The sequence below is a fragment of the Xyrauchen texanus genome, chromosome 5, assembly GCF_025860055.1.
Source record: "Xyrauchen texanus isolate HMW12.3.18 chromosome 5, RBS_HiC_50CHRs, whole genome shotgun sequence".
NCBI lineage: Eukaryota > Metazoa > Chordata > Actinopteri > Cypriniformes > Catostomidae > Xyrauchen > Xyrauchen texanus.
In genome coordinates, this window is record NC_068280.1 from 23,464,851 (window position 1) to 23,482,192 (window position 17,342).

The following is a 17,342-nucleotide window of genomic DNA, read 5'->3' on the forward strand; positions in this document are numbered from 1 at the left end:
CTATGCATGTAGCACTAGCAGTGGAAGAGAGGGCTCGTCAGTTGCAGATGAGAGTGCAGAACTATCGGTCGGGCTCTTCTGCCAGCTCTGGTCACGACCCAGATGCAGAGCTCAAGAACAAGAGAGATGTGAGTCTTAAACTGCCACTGAAGTGTCCAACTCCTATGTGCAAGGCAGTTCACTTTAATATGCATTCATTTTAATCATTTTAAGATGCTGATTAAGTTTAAGTTTAATACTGTACAAAATTCCCTTGTTCATGTTCTATTGGAAATCAGTTTTTTTAGGACAGATCTTGAACACATCTTGTTTTTAATTGTTTAGATGTATAAGGACCAGAGGAGGAGTTGTGATAACATGTCTGCAAGGTCATCAGACAGTGACATGAGCGATGCATCAGCCATTTCCCATGCCAGCAGTGCCTCACGACTGAGCGCCACCAGCTACTTGTCCATTCAATCTGAGAGACCACACGGCAGAATCAGGTTAGACAGTACACATGCACAAACACACACTCACACACATACACACACACACACACACACACACACACACACACACACACACACACACACACACACACATATATATGTGCTGATGCTGCCTACCAGCTGTCTATTCAGTCTAAAGCCAGAAACAAACTTTATGCAAGTACGCAAATGCAGATGTGAATGCTTGGTCAACGTGCTGCAAGTGTGTGGTCCGGTTGTAATCACAGTACTTTGTTAGTTTTTTTTTTGTCTTTTTGGTTAAGTTTATCATTAAATTATCATTTATATTGTCAAGCCGATTCTCACCTCCTCCTTTCCACTGAAATGTCTTACACTGGTGCCGAAACCCGGGATCTGATTTGAAGACTGCACGCCCCATAAAGTCCTTCCTGTTGTCCGACATCATCAAGTCCTTCGCTGACCTACATCACACCCACTAACAGGCTCTGCTTGAACTCCGCCAGGATCAAGAACACCGTTTCCATGAGGCCCTTAGAGTTCAGACAGAGGACTGGCAGGTAATTCGGAGCCTCCTCACCCAGGAGAAAGCCCGGCAGCAACCCCAGACAACAGCAGCCTCCTGCCCCCGCCCATCCTGTTGAAAATGGGGGTGGAAGACGACCCTGAAGCCTTCCTGAACATGTTTGAGCGTACCGCTGAAATCTGCCGCTGGCATGGTCCTTTTATGCCGCTCTCCCCAATCTAACTACAATTAGAGACAGGTGTTAGTCATAATTTGGCTCAGGTGTATGCACATTACCGCTCTTTCTCTCTCCCGACGGACGCTCGACCATGCACCCGCTGAAACAGTTTTCTTTCCTAACAAGGAAATAAATGGATTTTGACAGAAAGATAATTATATTTAGAGTCAAATGTATGAACTTTCAAAATCTATGATTAATCACGATTAAATACAAAAAATTGTGTGATTAATCGTGATTAAAATTGAATTGACTGAAAGCGCTAGTTATCATTTAAAAAGCTAACAATAAACATTTGGACTTTAACTAACTTGTTCAGCAAAATTCACTTCCTCAGCCATGACTGTAGCTGATGTGAAAGAGAAAAAATACTGTAGATGAAGAAAGTTTGCAATAATGCCGCTTGAGGAAACACCGAAAATGTGCATTTGCTTTAAGTTCTGATTTGCTGTCGGACATATTTTGGAATGTAACAACACATGAAATCAGCTTATATAGATACATGTGTCTGCATTCATGTACTTGTGAAGAGTATGTTTCGGGCCTTGTTTCCAAGACTTCGGGCCTTAGTTTAGGATATACACATCAGATAATACAGGAGAGGATCTTTGGTTCCCTGTTTCAGTTTATGCTCTGAAAAATAGTTCCATTGTTTGTTCTCTCACAATATAGCTCTCTGCTAACAGGTTTTCCATGGTCTCATATTCTGTTCATCACCTCAGAATTGTATTCATCTTCACTTTCTCTTGCTTCATAATCTCTCTGAATATCACTCTTTGTTGTTCTAGTTTTATGTGTCAGGCATGTGCATGCTCTTGGTCTCATGCATGGCTTGTTTACTGTTTAAACATTTAAATTTTATGCATGATTGACCTTTTCTTGCAATCATTTGTGCTCTGTTGCATGCATGCATGTTGTATTGGGGATCAAAGGTCAAAGTCGTTGGAGAGTTGTAAATGTGAAGAGAAGAAGGAGAGAAGGATTTCATGGGGGGTGAATGGAACAGATAACAGGAGGAGTCTGGGAAAGAGGCGCTTCTCTGAGGAGCTTAAACGCAGGCGTCATACGGTGGCTGGAGATGTGAGGTAACATAGACCAGCTTCTCTGCCCAAGACAGCCCTTTTCCCCAAATTTCCACCCTTCCAAGACATGTCAGAAAACATGATGTCAGCAAACCCGAAAACTGAAAATGACTGACAGGAAGAGAGCACCTAACATTTTACTGGATTCTCTTTTTGAGGTTTCAGTGAACATTTTCTTCATGCTACTCCATATAAATCACTTACAGCTCCTTTAAGCTGACATAATTTTGGTAATCATAAACATTGTACAGTATATAAAAAGATCTTGCTTTGCTATTGCTGTCACTTTTCTGACTCACTTGGGTTTCACTAACCACTTATAATGCTATTTTTATGATCACTTTAACGCCACTAAATAGCTTTCACTGGGGATACAATCTGCTTGGTTTGAACCAATGCGCACCAGTCTTACTTTTACAAGCACCACCCCCAATTAGGCTAAAGGCCCTGATATACTTCCTGTGAAGTTTTTTGTTCTTTGTTATAAGCTAAAAATAAGTTTTAAACAGCCGAGCAATGGTATACCTTTTGTGAACATTCAAACAGCGCCACACCACTGTGAGAGGAGTTTAAAGGAGCATTTCAATATGAGGTTGCTCAGTAAAACCTTAACTGTGTTATCAATGCATTTATGCCACATAAAATGAATATAATTGACACTAGATCAGTAAAAGATGATTTTTTTAATCACTCAGTAATGATTTAAAGTAATACATATGCAGTAGAAAAAGCACAATTTGTCTTGTTTACAGTCTGAATTCATGAAGCTAATGCGCTAATACTCTATGCGCAGCCATAATATGGACCCTTTTTAAACAAAAAATATAAATAAAAAATGCATGCCAAGTTCTTGGAAAATGTCTCTACGTGAAGGAGAGTATAGATGTAGGCAGGGTTGGCAGGGTTACTTTTGAAACGTATTCCACTACAGATTACAAAACGCATGCTGTAAAATGTAATTTGTAACATATTCTGTTAGATTACTCAAGGTCAGTAACGTATTCTAAATACTTTGGATTACTTCAGCAGTGGTAGATTTTTCACTTTTTTTTTCACTTGTTTTGACTATAAAATTCTTCTATGTGCCCTACATGTAGTTTGAGACTAGATTCAGTGTGCAATGTGTTTGATTTCATTCATTTCTATTCTATTTCATTCACTTGCATATTTGTGTGTGTGTGTGTGTGTGTGTGTCCTATGTGTGTTGTGTTGTGTTGTGTTGTGTGTATTAGAGCCCTCCTTGCATGCCTCACCTCATACCTCCCATGCTTGAGTACTGAGCCACAGCCGGATCCTCCTAAACCCAGAACCCTGTCTGCTCCAACCTCTGTCACTGCCCTCCAGCCAGGGGAGGAGAGACCCTTTTCCTCCCTTCCTATCCCCACCTCACAGCTAACAACAGTGGGGTTAGGGTCTGGAGGTGATAGGCAGAGTGCAACTGGACAGTCCTTCAGTACTTTGACTCCATCAGAAGGCACAGACACACAGCAGCTCCTCCGAACCCCCAGGGGGCAGCAGAGGACATGCCTGCACTGTCAAAGTGTTCTGTTGTGTCATAAAACAGACCGTTTCCACAACTAAACTGAACCTATTGCTTTTGGATTTTCAACACCATTTATCACATACAAATCTAGCCTTAATCTAATGTACTATAGTGATGTAAGGTAAATTGGGCCAAATGATTTGGCATATCATCTAGAGCAGCATTAAAATGTATAGGCCTATGTCTGTGCAGGTTTTCCAGACTGCCTCTTGTGTTGGTCAGGTATCCTTTATCATTTCATGTAAAAAAAAAAAAAAAAAAACTGTTTTAGCCCAAGCGCTATTAAAATTTCCCCCACCCTGTAAACACAACTACGATTAGATTAAATGGGCTAAGTGTTGTTATAATGGGACAATGAATTAATACAGCAGCATAATCATTGTGATCAAAGAAACAAATGCTCTTTTTATGTATTACAAATGTTTCTAATTTATTTCTGCTGAGAGAGACTGAGTTGGATTTGTGGATGTTACAATAATAATATATAACTTTAGCATGGATAACCATTTAACCTGTTTACCTAACTTACCTGACATCACCTGCATTACAGTATATGATTCAGTGTAAATTCATATAGAGACGCAAAGGCTGCTGTCCAACAATAGAGTGAATATTTTTTTTCCTCATACTGGTTTGTGCATAGCAAGTATAATGTGACTAGATTGAAGATCTAAGGTTAAAGTCAGTGCTGTAGTTTATTTTAATAGTAAAACTTTACAATAAGTTTTCATTCGTTAATAGTTGTTAACGCATTAGGTGTCATGAACCAACAATGAGCAATACTGTATATTGTTTACAGCATTTATAAATTTTTGTTCATGTTAATTTCAACATATACTCATTTATTTTAAAATCAAAGTTGTATATGTTAACATTAGTTAATGCACTATGAACTAATATGGACTACAATAATCAATTTTATTTTGTAAACTAACAATAACTAATTGAACTTGTTAGTTCATAGTGCATGTAAAAATTAATTAGTATATGGTGAAATTAACATTAACCAAGATTAATAAATGATGTTAAAGTATTGTTCACTGTTTGTTCATGTTATCTAATATAGCTAACTTATGCTAACAAATTATTATTGTTTTTTTATTCTTATTATATTTAACAATTGTAAAAAAAAAAAAAGAAATCACAGCCAGCATTACATATAAGTTGTCATAAGTTAAAGTCCAAGTCAGTTATAAATTGCACCGCCTCAGGAGTTGCTTCATGTAGTGCCCGAAGACCACCAATAAAGCATCTTATTGGGCAGTCATTTACTATGAGGACAAATGGTTAACATAATTAACAAATGAAACCTTATTTTAAAATTGTATCACTTTAAATGTTGTTGTAAACACACAGACAAAAATAAAGTATTAAGATTTTGTGAATGCTTTATCAAAGTCAACTTTTCTGTAGTTTCTGTGTATTTTTCTCTCTAGTACCCCTGTACATCAGCCATTGTGTCTCAACTCTCTCTTTTCACTCTTCTTTCTCTTGCTCACAGTCGTCAAGTCCGAGCCTCATCTGGTCGGAGTATGCTAAAAAGCACAAGCGTTAGTGGTGACATAAACACAGCAGACCGAACGGATGGCAGCCAGTCTGACACTGCCCTGGGAACAGTAGGAACTGGAGCAAAAAAGCGGCGCTCCAGTCTCAATGCACGCTTTGTGGCTATCGTGGGAAACCGTCGCAGCCGAAGTACCTCACAAATCAGTCAGACAGGTTAGTCTCTACAATTTTAACAGCAGTTTTTACATTTCACAGTTACAGGGAACTCACTGATATTTGATGACGAATGACTTTGAAACAGCAGCGATAATTTAAATGGTGAATTGTAAAAAGTCTTCACAGGGTTTATTTGCTATAATGACTGTGACTCTTGTCAGTCAATATCAAAAAAGGATGAAAAAACACAACACAACCATTGTAAAAGTAATTGATACATCTCATGCACTATATACCAAGTCTTCTGAAGAGATTGGATCACTTTGTGCAGGGCCGGATTAACCATTTGGGCAATTGGGCACGTTGCCAGAGGCACCATGTCCGGGGGGCACCACGCAATGACAGTTTTTAAGGATCATTAAATAGTTGTTAATTACTGTCCAGAGGTCCAGACCGCTAACAAAACAGAGGGTAGACAGCGCTGTTACGTGGTGACAATTACAGTGGGGTTTTTTATTACTGGATGAGGATTTAAAAAAAGGCTTTTGTTGATACTGCTGAGGCAAATTTAAATTTACAGGTGTGAATCCTTGGAATTATCAGTTTTTATCAAAACATTACTATTCAGAATAAAAATGTCTCCAGTGAGATACAAAACATTCTGAACTGTATATGCAGATGAGGGTTTGGAGGGTTTGGTTTTCTGAGCTGTCAGTTGCCCTCTGCAGGAAGAAAACATTGTGTATCATAGGACACAGTTAGTGGCTGACAACATTTGCAATTTCGGTCTGCTCCTCACAGAAAAGTATCGTATGAATTTAGAAAATACAGAATATACTGTTTACATGAGTCATTTGGAATTTGGATTGAAGGTGAATAAATTATGTCCTAATTTTTGGTGAGCAATCCCCGTTCATATATTATTGTGTACTTTATTTGTATCTCACCCTGAAAAAGATAGTTACAGTATACTCTTATACTATATTAGTACTCTACAAGTAACTACAGTACGTTTTTAGAGCTATACTATAAGTGTGTTCTTCTGAAAATTGTTTATAAAATTACTTGATATTTTGTGGTCTTGTGTACACCCTGCATTACTCTATGTGTCCATGTCAGGTATGGAGTTGTACAGTATTATTTGTTTTGTGTGTCTTAAGGGGGGCACTAAATGTGTTCATGCCCAGGGGCACTAAGGTGTCTTAATCCGGCCCTAACTTTGTGTGATGTACAGAACTAAATTATTGATAAAGCGCTAAATCAAATATGGCAGCTGAAGGAAGAGCATAAAATCTCATTGGTTCTGTAGGTATCTCAGTACTGTAGGTCCTCACAATACAAGTGAATTATGGCTAGAACTTTGAATCTTCAAAAATATCATAAAGGCAGAATAAAAGTAATCCGTCAGACTACAGACTGCCATAAAAAATCAGTGAACATTTCCCATTTCACTTGGTCTTGATTAGTATTCTTCTATGACTTCAAGTGTATAATTTATATATGGTTTGCCCTCATCAAACCTAAAAAGCTTCTGTGGCAGGGCGGAGAGGCTTGATTAGCCTAATACGGGACCAGGTGTGTATGATCACGACCCGGCCCCGCCCTCCGCCCTGCCACATTCCTCCCTCGTTCTCTCAGGCTGGGGAGCCCCCGGCCTGACGTACACCCCCCCCCCCCTTTCCCTGGGGGAGGGCGCGCCTTCTGCGCTGTCTGCCGACAGGTCATCCCCATCTACCTGGAAGAGGGAGGGGACAAGGGGAGGGAAACAGAAATAATTAAAATGCGGGGTAACAGTGTAGTACCCCCCAAAAAACTGTAAAATTTAAAACAGGGAAAAGGCCAACTCAGAGCGACAGTGAGAGAGAGAGAGGAGAGAGAGATGGAAAAAAAACTCTTACTCGCCAGTTCTCCGATACGCCGCAGCTTGTTCCTCAGCCACTCCTCCACCCTCTATCGGACAACAGCCGCACCTCTCTGGGCGGATCCGAGGCAGTCCTCCAGCCCCTGGCGGACGGAACACCCTGCCGCGTTCTCGGGGAACAGAAGGGGTCTCCCCCGCCCCTGGCAGTGGTTCTCTCGCTCCAGACGGTCGCCAGTGAGCCCCTCCCCGCTCGCGGTTGGCGGTCTTAAACCCCGCCGCGTTTCAGCGGCCGGTAGGCGACTCCTGCGCCCCTGGCAGCGGCCCTGACCGCTCCAGGCGGTCGGCTAGGAGCCCCTTATCCCCTCGCGGTCGGCGGCCATCGTCCTCGTTCAGGCGGCTGGGCTCCTCGTCCCCCGGCAGATGGCCGCGGCTGCTCCATTGGGGTGGACGGTAGTGGCGAGAACTCTACTACGGCGTATCCCTCTTGCTTCCCGGGCTTCGGCACCAGTGTAACACAGTTAAAGGATGGGCAAGGAGGAGGCGAGAACCGGCTTTTCAATATAAATAATAGTTTTAATGCTAAACTTAAAAGAAGACATAAACACACACATGACGGACATGTCCGTAAACGATCTTTCTCTCGCGCACGATACTCTGCAGTCAACCTTTAAACCTCAGAGGCTTGATTAGCCTAATACGGGACCAGGTGTGTATGATCACGACCCGGCCCCGCCCTCCGCACTGCCACAGCTGCTTTCCAAATAGGCACCTGTGGCCTTTGTAGTGCTTTCTGATGTCAGGATTGACTTTGCATTGTTTAGTAAAATAACACTTTCCAAAGGGCGACTCATAATAATCTCATGTGTCACTGCCACAGAGCTTGTTCCCTTTTGAAAAAGTCTTAAAAGCACATTAGAGGAGTCTAAGAGCTGGAGGGGAACTCTGTTCTGTTCTCTCTGTTTTATGTAAGCAGACACAAAGAGATTCAGGATCAGGAGAAATGCCCTTGTTTTTCAGAGAGAAGAAGAGGCTACACGAACTGTCAGATTATTTCACTGCTTTTTCTGCTTTCAACTTTTTTTCTGCTTTCAACAAAGAATGTAGTATGGAAAGAGATTGTGCAGATTGAGTCACATTTGCTGCAGAGATGAGGACCCAAGCGAAGAGTTCAAAATCAAAAATACTTTATTAATAAAATAAACTCCATGAGGGGGAAAATACAAACAACCCCGAAGGGGACAAAAGTGTAATACAGGCTGGGGCAGAAGGGAATAAGGTCTAACTGGACCGAGACCAGGAACAGGGATCAGGAGCACTAGGAAAAACATACAGGCCTGACTGGAGATCAAGACGAACTGGCACTGGACAGCACACACGAGGAGACTAAAACAGGGAGATAAACCAAGCAGGTTAATAAAGGGCAGATGTTACTAATGAAAAAATAATTAGCAAACAAGTAGGGGGGCTGTGACATAAGACAGAGAAGCATGCGGCAATACAGAAACAATTGCAAAGCCGCGTGTTCTCACAAGAAGGCAAAACATCCGATTGGCATGAGCGCACATCGCCAAGACAATGAGGTGATATACACTCATGCCAATCAACAAACAAGACGAGAGAAGACACTTGTGTAAGAGTTCCGCCACACACACACCCAACACCTTATGAAGTGACTGAACCTCAGCATAAACATGAAGACCGCTTGCAACCAGGGCGCGCAGCGCAAAGCGAATGCAACGCGCATCCGCGAGAGACATACACAAAGACCGACATTAATTATTGACACCAGTGCATGCAGCCAAGATGACACAAGCACGATGCAGCCACATCAATAACAGACATACAAGGAGTGTGAATGTCCGTATCCCGACACAAATATAAACCGAACTAGACAGGAAGTCAGGACCCAGACACCATACTCCAGACATGAAACACAGCAGACAGAAGAGTGCATGGCAGGGAAAAGACAGAGACTGCATGCTCACACAAAGACAGACATGGGCGGATAATGCCATTGTCCTGTCATATATATATATATATATATATACACACTGTCAGCCAAAAGTTTTGAATAATTTACAGATTTTGCTGTTTCGGAAGGAAATTGGTACTTTAATTCACCAAAGTGGCATTCAACTGATCACAAATATAGACGGGACATTACTGATGTAAAAAACAGCACCATCACTATTTGAAAATAAGTCATTTTTGATAAAATCTAGATAGGCCTCATTCCCAGCAGCCATTACTCCAACACCATATCCTGGAATAATCATGCTAAATTGCTAATTTGATACTAGAAAATCACTTGCCATTATATCAAACACAGTTGAAAGCTATTTGGGTCATTAAATGAAGCTTAACATTGTCTTTGTGTTTGCTTTTAAATTGCCACAGAATGCAATAGACTGGCATGTCTTAAGGTCAATATTAGGTCAAAAATGGCAAAAAAACAAACAGCTTTCTCTAGAAACGTGTCAGTCAATCATTGTTTTGAGGAGTGAAGGCTATACAATGCTTGAGATTGCCAGAAATAAAACGGAGATTTCATGCAAATGTGTACACTACAGTATTCAAAGACAAAGGACAACAGGCTCTAACAAGGACAGAAAGAGATGTGGAAGGCCAAATGTACAACTAAACAAGAGGATAAGTACATCAGAAATAGACCCCTCACATGTCCTCAGCTGACAGCTTCATTGAATTCTACCTGCTCAACACTAATTTCATATTCAGCAGTAAAGAGAAGACTCAGGTATGCAGGCCTTATGGGAAGAATTGGAAAGATATATCCACTTTTGAAACAGAAAAACAAAAAGAGAAGGTTAGAGAATCAGAATCAGAATCAGAGGGCATAGAATCACAAACATTGGACAACAGATAATTGAAAAAAAGTGTTATGGATCTTAATTGAGCTTTTGTGGGATCAGCTAGACTGTAAGGTGCGTGAGAAGTGCCCGACAAGACAGAAGCAACTATGGCAAGTGCTACAGGAAGCGTGGGGTGAATTGTTACCTGAGAATCTGTACAAACTGACAGCTAGAATGCCAAGGATCTGCAAAGCTGTCATTGCTGCATGTGCAGGATATTTTTATGAGAACTCTTTGAAGTATATAATAGTAATTTTTCACATTATCAATGTCCTGACTATATATTGTGATCAGTTGAATTCCACTTTGGTGAATATAAGTACCAATTTCTATCCATAAGAGCAAAATCTGTCCGTTATTCTAAACTTTTGGCCACCAGTGTGTACGTTTGTACAAATAAAAATCTGTTAGATACAGATGCAAGGGAGTGTATGCCAGTAGAGGTAGAGTATGTTGGATAAATATAAATAGACTATGCTGTGTATTGCACATAATTATTGCTCAATGAGGCAATTTTAACTGTTTGTAAAAAGCTCTTCATTTGGGCAATGGAGGAGTCAGGAAACAGCGAAGCAGGTTCAAGGTCAGTCTTAAATTTTTCAGCTTTACACATGCACACACACAATTGACGGTCACCGTTGGAATCAAAATAAGACAGCCTTTTTATGTCTCCCTCCCCTTCACTATAACAAGAGACAGGTGTTAGGGTTAATTATGAACCAGGTGACAAGCTTTACCACTCTCTCTCTCTCCCGCAGTCCGACACATGACCACATCCCCATGCCACACTGTTCAAGATATGGATAGCCTGAGGGAAAAAACTGTACTTGTGACTGACAGTTCTGGTGCTCAGTGCTCTGTAGCGCCGTTCAGAAGGCAACTGTTTAAAAAGATAGTGGGCTGTGTGAGTGGGGTCAAGAGTGATTTTTCCAGCCCTTTTCCTCACTCTGGAAGTGTACAGTTCTTGAAGAGAGGGCAGGGGAAAACTATAATCCTCTCAACAGTCCGAACCCTTCTTTGAAGTCTTCTGATGTCCGATTTCATTGCTGAACCAAACCAGTCAGTTATTAAAATGCAGAGGACAGATTCAGTGACTGCTGAGTAGAACGGTATCAGCAGCGCCTGTGGCTGGTGGAACTTCCTCAGCTGGTGAAGGAAGTACAACCTCTGCTGGGCCAACAATTGTTAATCGTGTTTAAAAATAAGTAATTAAATAATAATTGTATTAACCCTCTCAGGCTCAAATTAAGTTTTAGTAACAGGAAAAATCTGATATTTGGGGAAAATTATCATATGGGGTAGTACAATAGAATCCTGACTTTTGTTTTAGAGAGACCTTCACATGCAAGGCGTTCTGGGATGTTGCAGATTTGCAACATTGGCCCAGTGTGGTAATTAGACACTGACGACTGAATATGATATGAACAATAACTTTTTATATACAACTTTTCAAACAATGTAACAAAGTGCTTTTCAGTGGCAGAACAACAACAAAAACAATATGGGATCCAAATCCAATATCTCAAATCCTCATTGAGTAGGGCATGTTTCCAAGTCACTTTGTCATGTGGTACTCCAAGAAACAGTTTTTGTCTTTTGTAAAGCACAGAAGTACTTTGCACTTCAGGCAGGCCATTTGCGTGTAGCCATTCTTGCACAGTCTGCATCGTCCACGTTTCTCAGCATGGATGGGGAAATGATCGCATCGGTCTAATCTGACATCAACCGATGGTGCAGAGATCCTCTGAAGTGGAGGTGGAGGTGGGGCAGCTTGATGGGATGTTGGATCATCTTCCAATGACGGTCGTCCTCTTTTCCTACTGTTCAAGTCAGCCTGTTTGCCAACCTTGATGAGGGCATCTGCAACTTGAACACGGAAGTCAAGAAGTGGCATATACGTCTTCTCCTGCTTCTGGGTGAGATGACGGCGATAGAGGAGCCAACCATTGACCAGTGATAGGTCAATCAAGTAGTACAAGATGCGCAGATACCAACGACGTGGGCGGATGTCAATGTGATAGAGAGCTGCAAACATGATTGCTAAGTCTACTCCTCCCATGTTGTGGTTGTACACCTTGACAATGTGGGGTCTGTCCACTTCCACATATTCCTTCTTCTCTTTCGACCACCTTCTGCATCTCTCAACAGGTTCAGGGCCAATGAAGGATGATGCCAGCAACACTGCCTTGTTATCATACCACTTCACGATGGACATCCCACTTGTCTTTTCGTATTTCACTTCATACGTACCACGCCCGGCCTTTGAGAGTTCCTTGTCACTCTTGAGGGTACATCCACGGAGATGGTTACGATTGATGGTAGCAACTGTTAGAATTCCCATTTTCTTCAGTTCCACAATGAGTTCAGGGGAAGTGAACCAGTTGTCAAAGAAGCACTTGTAGTTTAGTCCTTTTGGAACTTCTGATACGAGACGAAGCACAACTTCACCGGCAACACCAAGTCCACGCTCATTGGTCACAGTCCCTTTTCCAGTGTATACTTCAAAGTCATAGACTAGTCCAGTGACACCTGCACGAGTAAAGACCTTGATTCCCCATTTATGAGGCTTGTTCTTGATATACTCTTTCATTCCAATCTTTCCTTTGAAGGGGATCATCTGCTCATCAATGGAGTGGTTTTCTTCTGGTTCAACCTTCAAACAGTTGGCACGGACTTTCTCAAGAACTGGACGCACCTTGAATAATGGATCGTATCCAGGCTCACCCTTTTGCTTCACATTGGTATTGTCATTCATGTGACTGTATGTACGCAGATTATCAAATCGCTTACGTCCCATGACTGTCGCAATTGGGTCGTAGCGGGTTGCCGTCTGCCAGTACATGCGGTACGATGGCATACGTACTACGGTCATCAAGATGTGTAAACCAATGAATTGCTCTATTTCAGAAGGGGTTGTTTTCAGTTCTGAGCCATTCTTCATAACTGCATACAAGTTAGATTGGTGAGAAATATGTTCAAACACAGATTTGTCCATGAACTGATCAAAATACCACTTTGGACTTGGTATTTCGTCTGGGGGAGGTGAGAATGCAGGTCCTCGGAATGAAGAGTCTATGTCAGCTGCTGGGGGTTTCCTCTGCCTCCAAGAAAACTCTTTGTTGACTGGAGCTGGGCCTGGCTGAGGTTCATTGTCATCTGAGACCTCATTGTCACTGTCTGCATGTATGTTATGAATTTCAACATCAAGGTGGTTGAGATTAGCTTTTGGTATTGCTGCCAGTGGCTTATCATCATCAAAGCTGGAGTCAGACTCGTATGCTTCAGGAGATTCCTCAAAATCTGGATCAGCAATTTTATCGTCTGGAATGGATTCTGTGTCAGATAAAGCACCATCAGGAAGGCAAATGTACTCGATGACTTCCCTGGCTGAGTAAATCTTTCGTCTGCCTGCCATAACACTGCAAATCCTGCATAGAGAGTATATTGTAAGGTAGTTTGCCAAAAAATGCTTTGACACAATGATCTGTACTAATAAAAGTGCCATGGAATTTAGGCTACATCAGTTTTCCTCACTGCACAGTCAAATGAACATGGTATTGTGCCATTGCTTTTGATCAAATCTGCCTCTGATTGTTTGTAACTTCACTCCAAATTATTAAATTTTCCATATGGTATACCCTCAGTGACACCTCAAAGTAATACGTAAACACTGGTGATAGGAAAATAACTCTAGTATAAACTGTTGCTCAAAATATAGGCAAACTAGTAGATAAAGCATGTGGTATCCAGTGGTACCTATCTGGCCACACGTTGCAAATCTGCTACGTTGAAATAGAGCTGCACCAGGGGAAAAATCCAGAAGAGATAAAATCTACTAATTGGCATTTACTGTGTCTATATACACTTATGATTCTTCTTATGCAGTTTTAGTTTCAAATTAATGGAGGTTGATAGTGATACTTACACGAAATTGATGCCAAGAAAATCAGTTTCAGGGAACCCATGGAAACAGACATGTTGGAAGTGAGACTACACTGCCATCTGGTGAGCAAGTGGGAAACTGATTGTTGCTAATGGACAACCAAGTCCTGCAGTGGTACTTCTGAGTAAAAAAAACTCAAAATATGTATCTGGAGTAATAAGGTAGTTAGATTTTAACTGTTGCAAATCAGCATCGCCTGCCTTGAGAGGGTTCCTAAGTGAGCAAGCTGAAGGTGACTGTGGCAAGGAACACTAGAAAGGGTCCAGTGATGTCCTTCAGGTGGGCCAACAGCAGTCTCTCAAATGACTTCATGACCACAGACGTCAGAGCGATGGGTCTGTAATCATTAAGTCCTGTGATTTTGGGTTTATTTGGGACAGGATTTATGGTGGAGCATTTGAAGAAGCAGGGAACTTCGCACTGCTCCAGTGATCTATTGAAGATCTTTGTGAAGATGGGGGCCAGCTGGTCAGCACAGGATTTTATGTGGGTGAAACACCATCTGGGACTTGTGCTTTCCTTGTCTTTTGTTTCCGGAAGACACAGCACAACTCCTCTTCGCAGATCAAAAGTGCAGGTTGAGTAGCAGGAGGGGCATTGCAGGAGGTGTTGATATTTGTGTGAAGTGAAGGTCAGAGTGGGTGTGGGGTGTGAGACTGGGCCTTTCAAATCTACAGTAAAGCACAGTCAAGACATCAGCCAGTTGTTGGTTTGTTACAGTGTTGGGGGATTGTGTCTTGAAGTTAGTAAAGTCTTTTAGGTCTCTCCACACTGATGCAGGGTCGTTAGCTGAAAAGATTGACAAATGCTTGTTTTTCAGCTTATCAGAGTAGCTTCTTTTAGCCATTCTGATATTATTATTCCTATAATCTTACAAGTAGATGACCTGATTGTTTGTGGAATCTATCTTTCATCAGAGGCGACCAATAAGAAGTCGAAGGGTAGCCAAGGGACGATCCAGCGCAGTCAGGAGACAGGAATGGCTGTGGAATTGCAGAGGAATATGAGCCGTCAACCCAGCCGAGAATCCAACAACGGCAGCATGAACAGCTACAACTCAGAGGGAAGGTAAGTTTTCTTGTACTTTATGGGATAATAACATTTCCCGTGCTTTCTAAATATACACAGCTCTTAGTGTATATATTTTTCAGTCATGTGTTTCCCCAAGAGAAGATCATTTTTGCATAGGATAATGCATTGCACGCACACACACTTCTCCAAACATCTGTCAAGCATTCTCTAAAACAACTTGGAAACATTTATTCTTGTTATCATTTCATGCCAGATGCCAGTTATTGAACTGTATGTAGATGTCTAGTAGTGCTGCACGATTAATCATATTGCAATCGCAATCGCGATGTCAGCCTGTGCGATTATATTAACTAAATAAGTGCATGTGTGGACGTGACAGCCCATTCTCTCTGAGAGTTGTTTGCCCATTTTCTACACCGCTAATAAAAATGACCAGTCAGTCTCAGTTTAGGGAGTGGCAGGTGTGGTCATGTCATGTCAGTTTCCGGTGTTCAGCGTGGAGATCCATGACACTGAACTGGTGGCCAGAAAAAATAACACAGATCATAGCTTGGCAATATATCTTTATTTCATCCTTAATTAAAGTTCATATTATATGGAAGCGTGCCAGGTAAATAAACACAAACTCCAAAACTGTCATTCAACCAGTCGCGGAAGAAACACAATCTGAGCGGGAGTGATATAAAGTTCCGGCGGGTGATGCACACTCTAACACGGAGATGCTCGTCTCTCACCCCCTGCTGTCTGCAGCGTGTTGCATCATTGATGAGGTCATCATGATAAGATCAATGTTTTGTATAGACAAGATTGACAAATGCTTATCAGTAATACTCTTATGGCTAAAATATTTACAGTGTTCAGTGGCTAAAATATCAATATGACTAAATGTTACTAAAATATGACTAAAATGTCAACAGTTTTCATTGACTAAAACTACATTAAAAAGCCCAGTAAACAAAACAAAGCACAATTACAGATGTGTTTGCAAGTGTCACGCCATATGACAGGTCTTCACAGAGAGACATGATGCACCGTTAGCAAAGTGGGATTTCAGAAAATGATCCACACACTGGACAAGAGGTACCAGCGATAAGTAGAACTTTTTAGAAAGAGGATTTGGAAATAACAGTTGTCATTTAAAAAAAAAAACACACAACAGCAACAACAACAGTTTTAGTGGTTTGAGTGAACCACACTTTTATATCCAGTTTCCTTTTCAAAAGAGTTTATAGAAAGCACATGTTACATCCTGCTTAAATGTCCCTGTTTGTTTGGACAATCTTATTTTCATGAAAATTTGTATGTTCTTATTTATTGTTCCATTTTATTTAGGTGTAACATTGAGAAAATAACAAGTTTGCAGTAATGCAAAGATGTTATTATTTAATTTTGTAAAAATATTTTAATTTGAAAACACTGTACATTTATCGTTGTTGTTGATGCTAGTTTGCATATTTGAGTTGAGAAATACACATTTCAGCATTATCAGTAATCTATGTGGGCATTTTCCTTGATAACCAAGCAAGTTGACTCATGATACCATTTGTTTATTATATCGCAATCGCATATCGCAATATTAGCCTCAATAATTGCAATATGACATTTCCCCCAAATCGTGCAGCCCTAATGTCTATCTCAAATAAGGGGTCAGTTGGTCAGCAGCAATTTCTTGGTCCTGTATTTACAATGATTCAACACAATTTTTGAACAAGGATCATTAATGTCTAGAAATAGCAGCCTTTGTAAGAGCTGTTCCTGTTACCCTGACAACCATCAGTCAAGCATTACAATTATCAATAAACATGTCTCAAAATGTCTGCCAAGTTTGTGGGAATGACATGACAGTTTAAAAGCCCATACATGGATTATTAATTCTCACTAAAGCAAAATTGCCAAACAGCACTGTGCATGAAATGCTTATGGTTTAGGCTGAATTGATTTCATTGTTCCAACAATTAACATTCTATCATCATTGACTCACCCTCATGTTGCTTCAAACAAAAGCAAATGTTAGCCTTAGTTCCCTTTCACTTTCATTGTATGGAAAAAAAGAGCAGTGTCAACATTCTTCCTCTTTTGTTCCATGGAAGAAAGTCATATGTAAATTATGACAGAAATTTTAATTTTTGGCTGAACAAACCCTTTAATGCATAGACT

The 17,342-nt window shown here is 40.9% G+C and overlaps 1 protein-coding gene across 3 annotated transcripts in view; it reads left to right on the top strand.

Annotated features, from left to right (window-relative positions):
* Positions 1-17,342, top strand: part of rims1b (regulating synaptic membrane exocytosis 1b) — a 117,395-nt gene that overhangs the window by 87,224 nt on the left and 12,829 nt on the right. For 2 of the 3 annotated variants that reach the window (XM_052126030.1, XM_052126031.1), the window contains 4 exons: positions 13-128; positions 325-485; positions 5,319-5,536; positions 15,071-15,221. In XM_052126030.1, coding sequence (XP_051981990.1) covers positions 13-128; positions 325-485; positions 5,319-5,536; positions 15,071-15,221 — 646 coding nt within the window. Of the gene's footprint in view, positions 1-12; positions 129-324; positions 486-2,124; positions 2,278-4,261; positions 4,271-5,318; positions 5,537-15,070; positions 15,222-17,342 lie in introns of all 3 variants that reach the window. The other variant, XM_052126032.1, reaches the window with a different exon arrangement.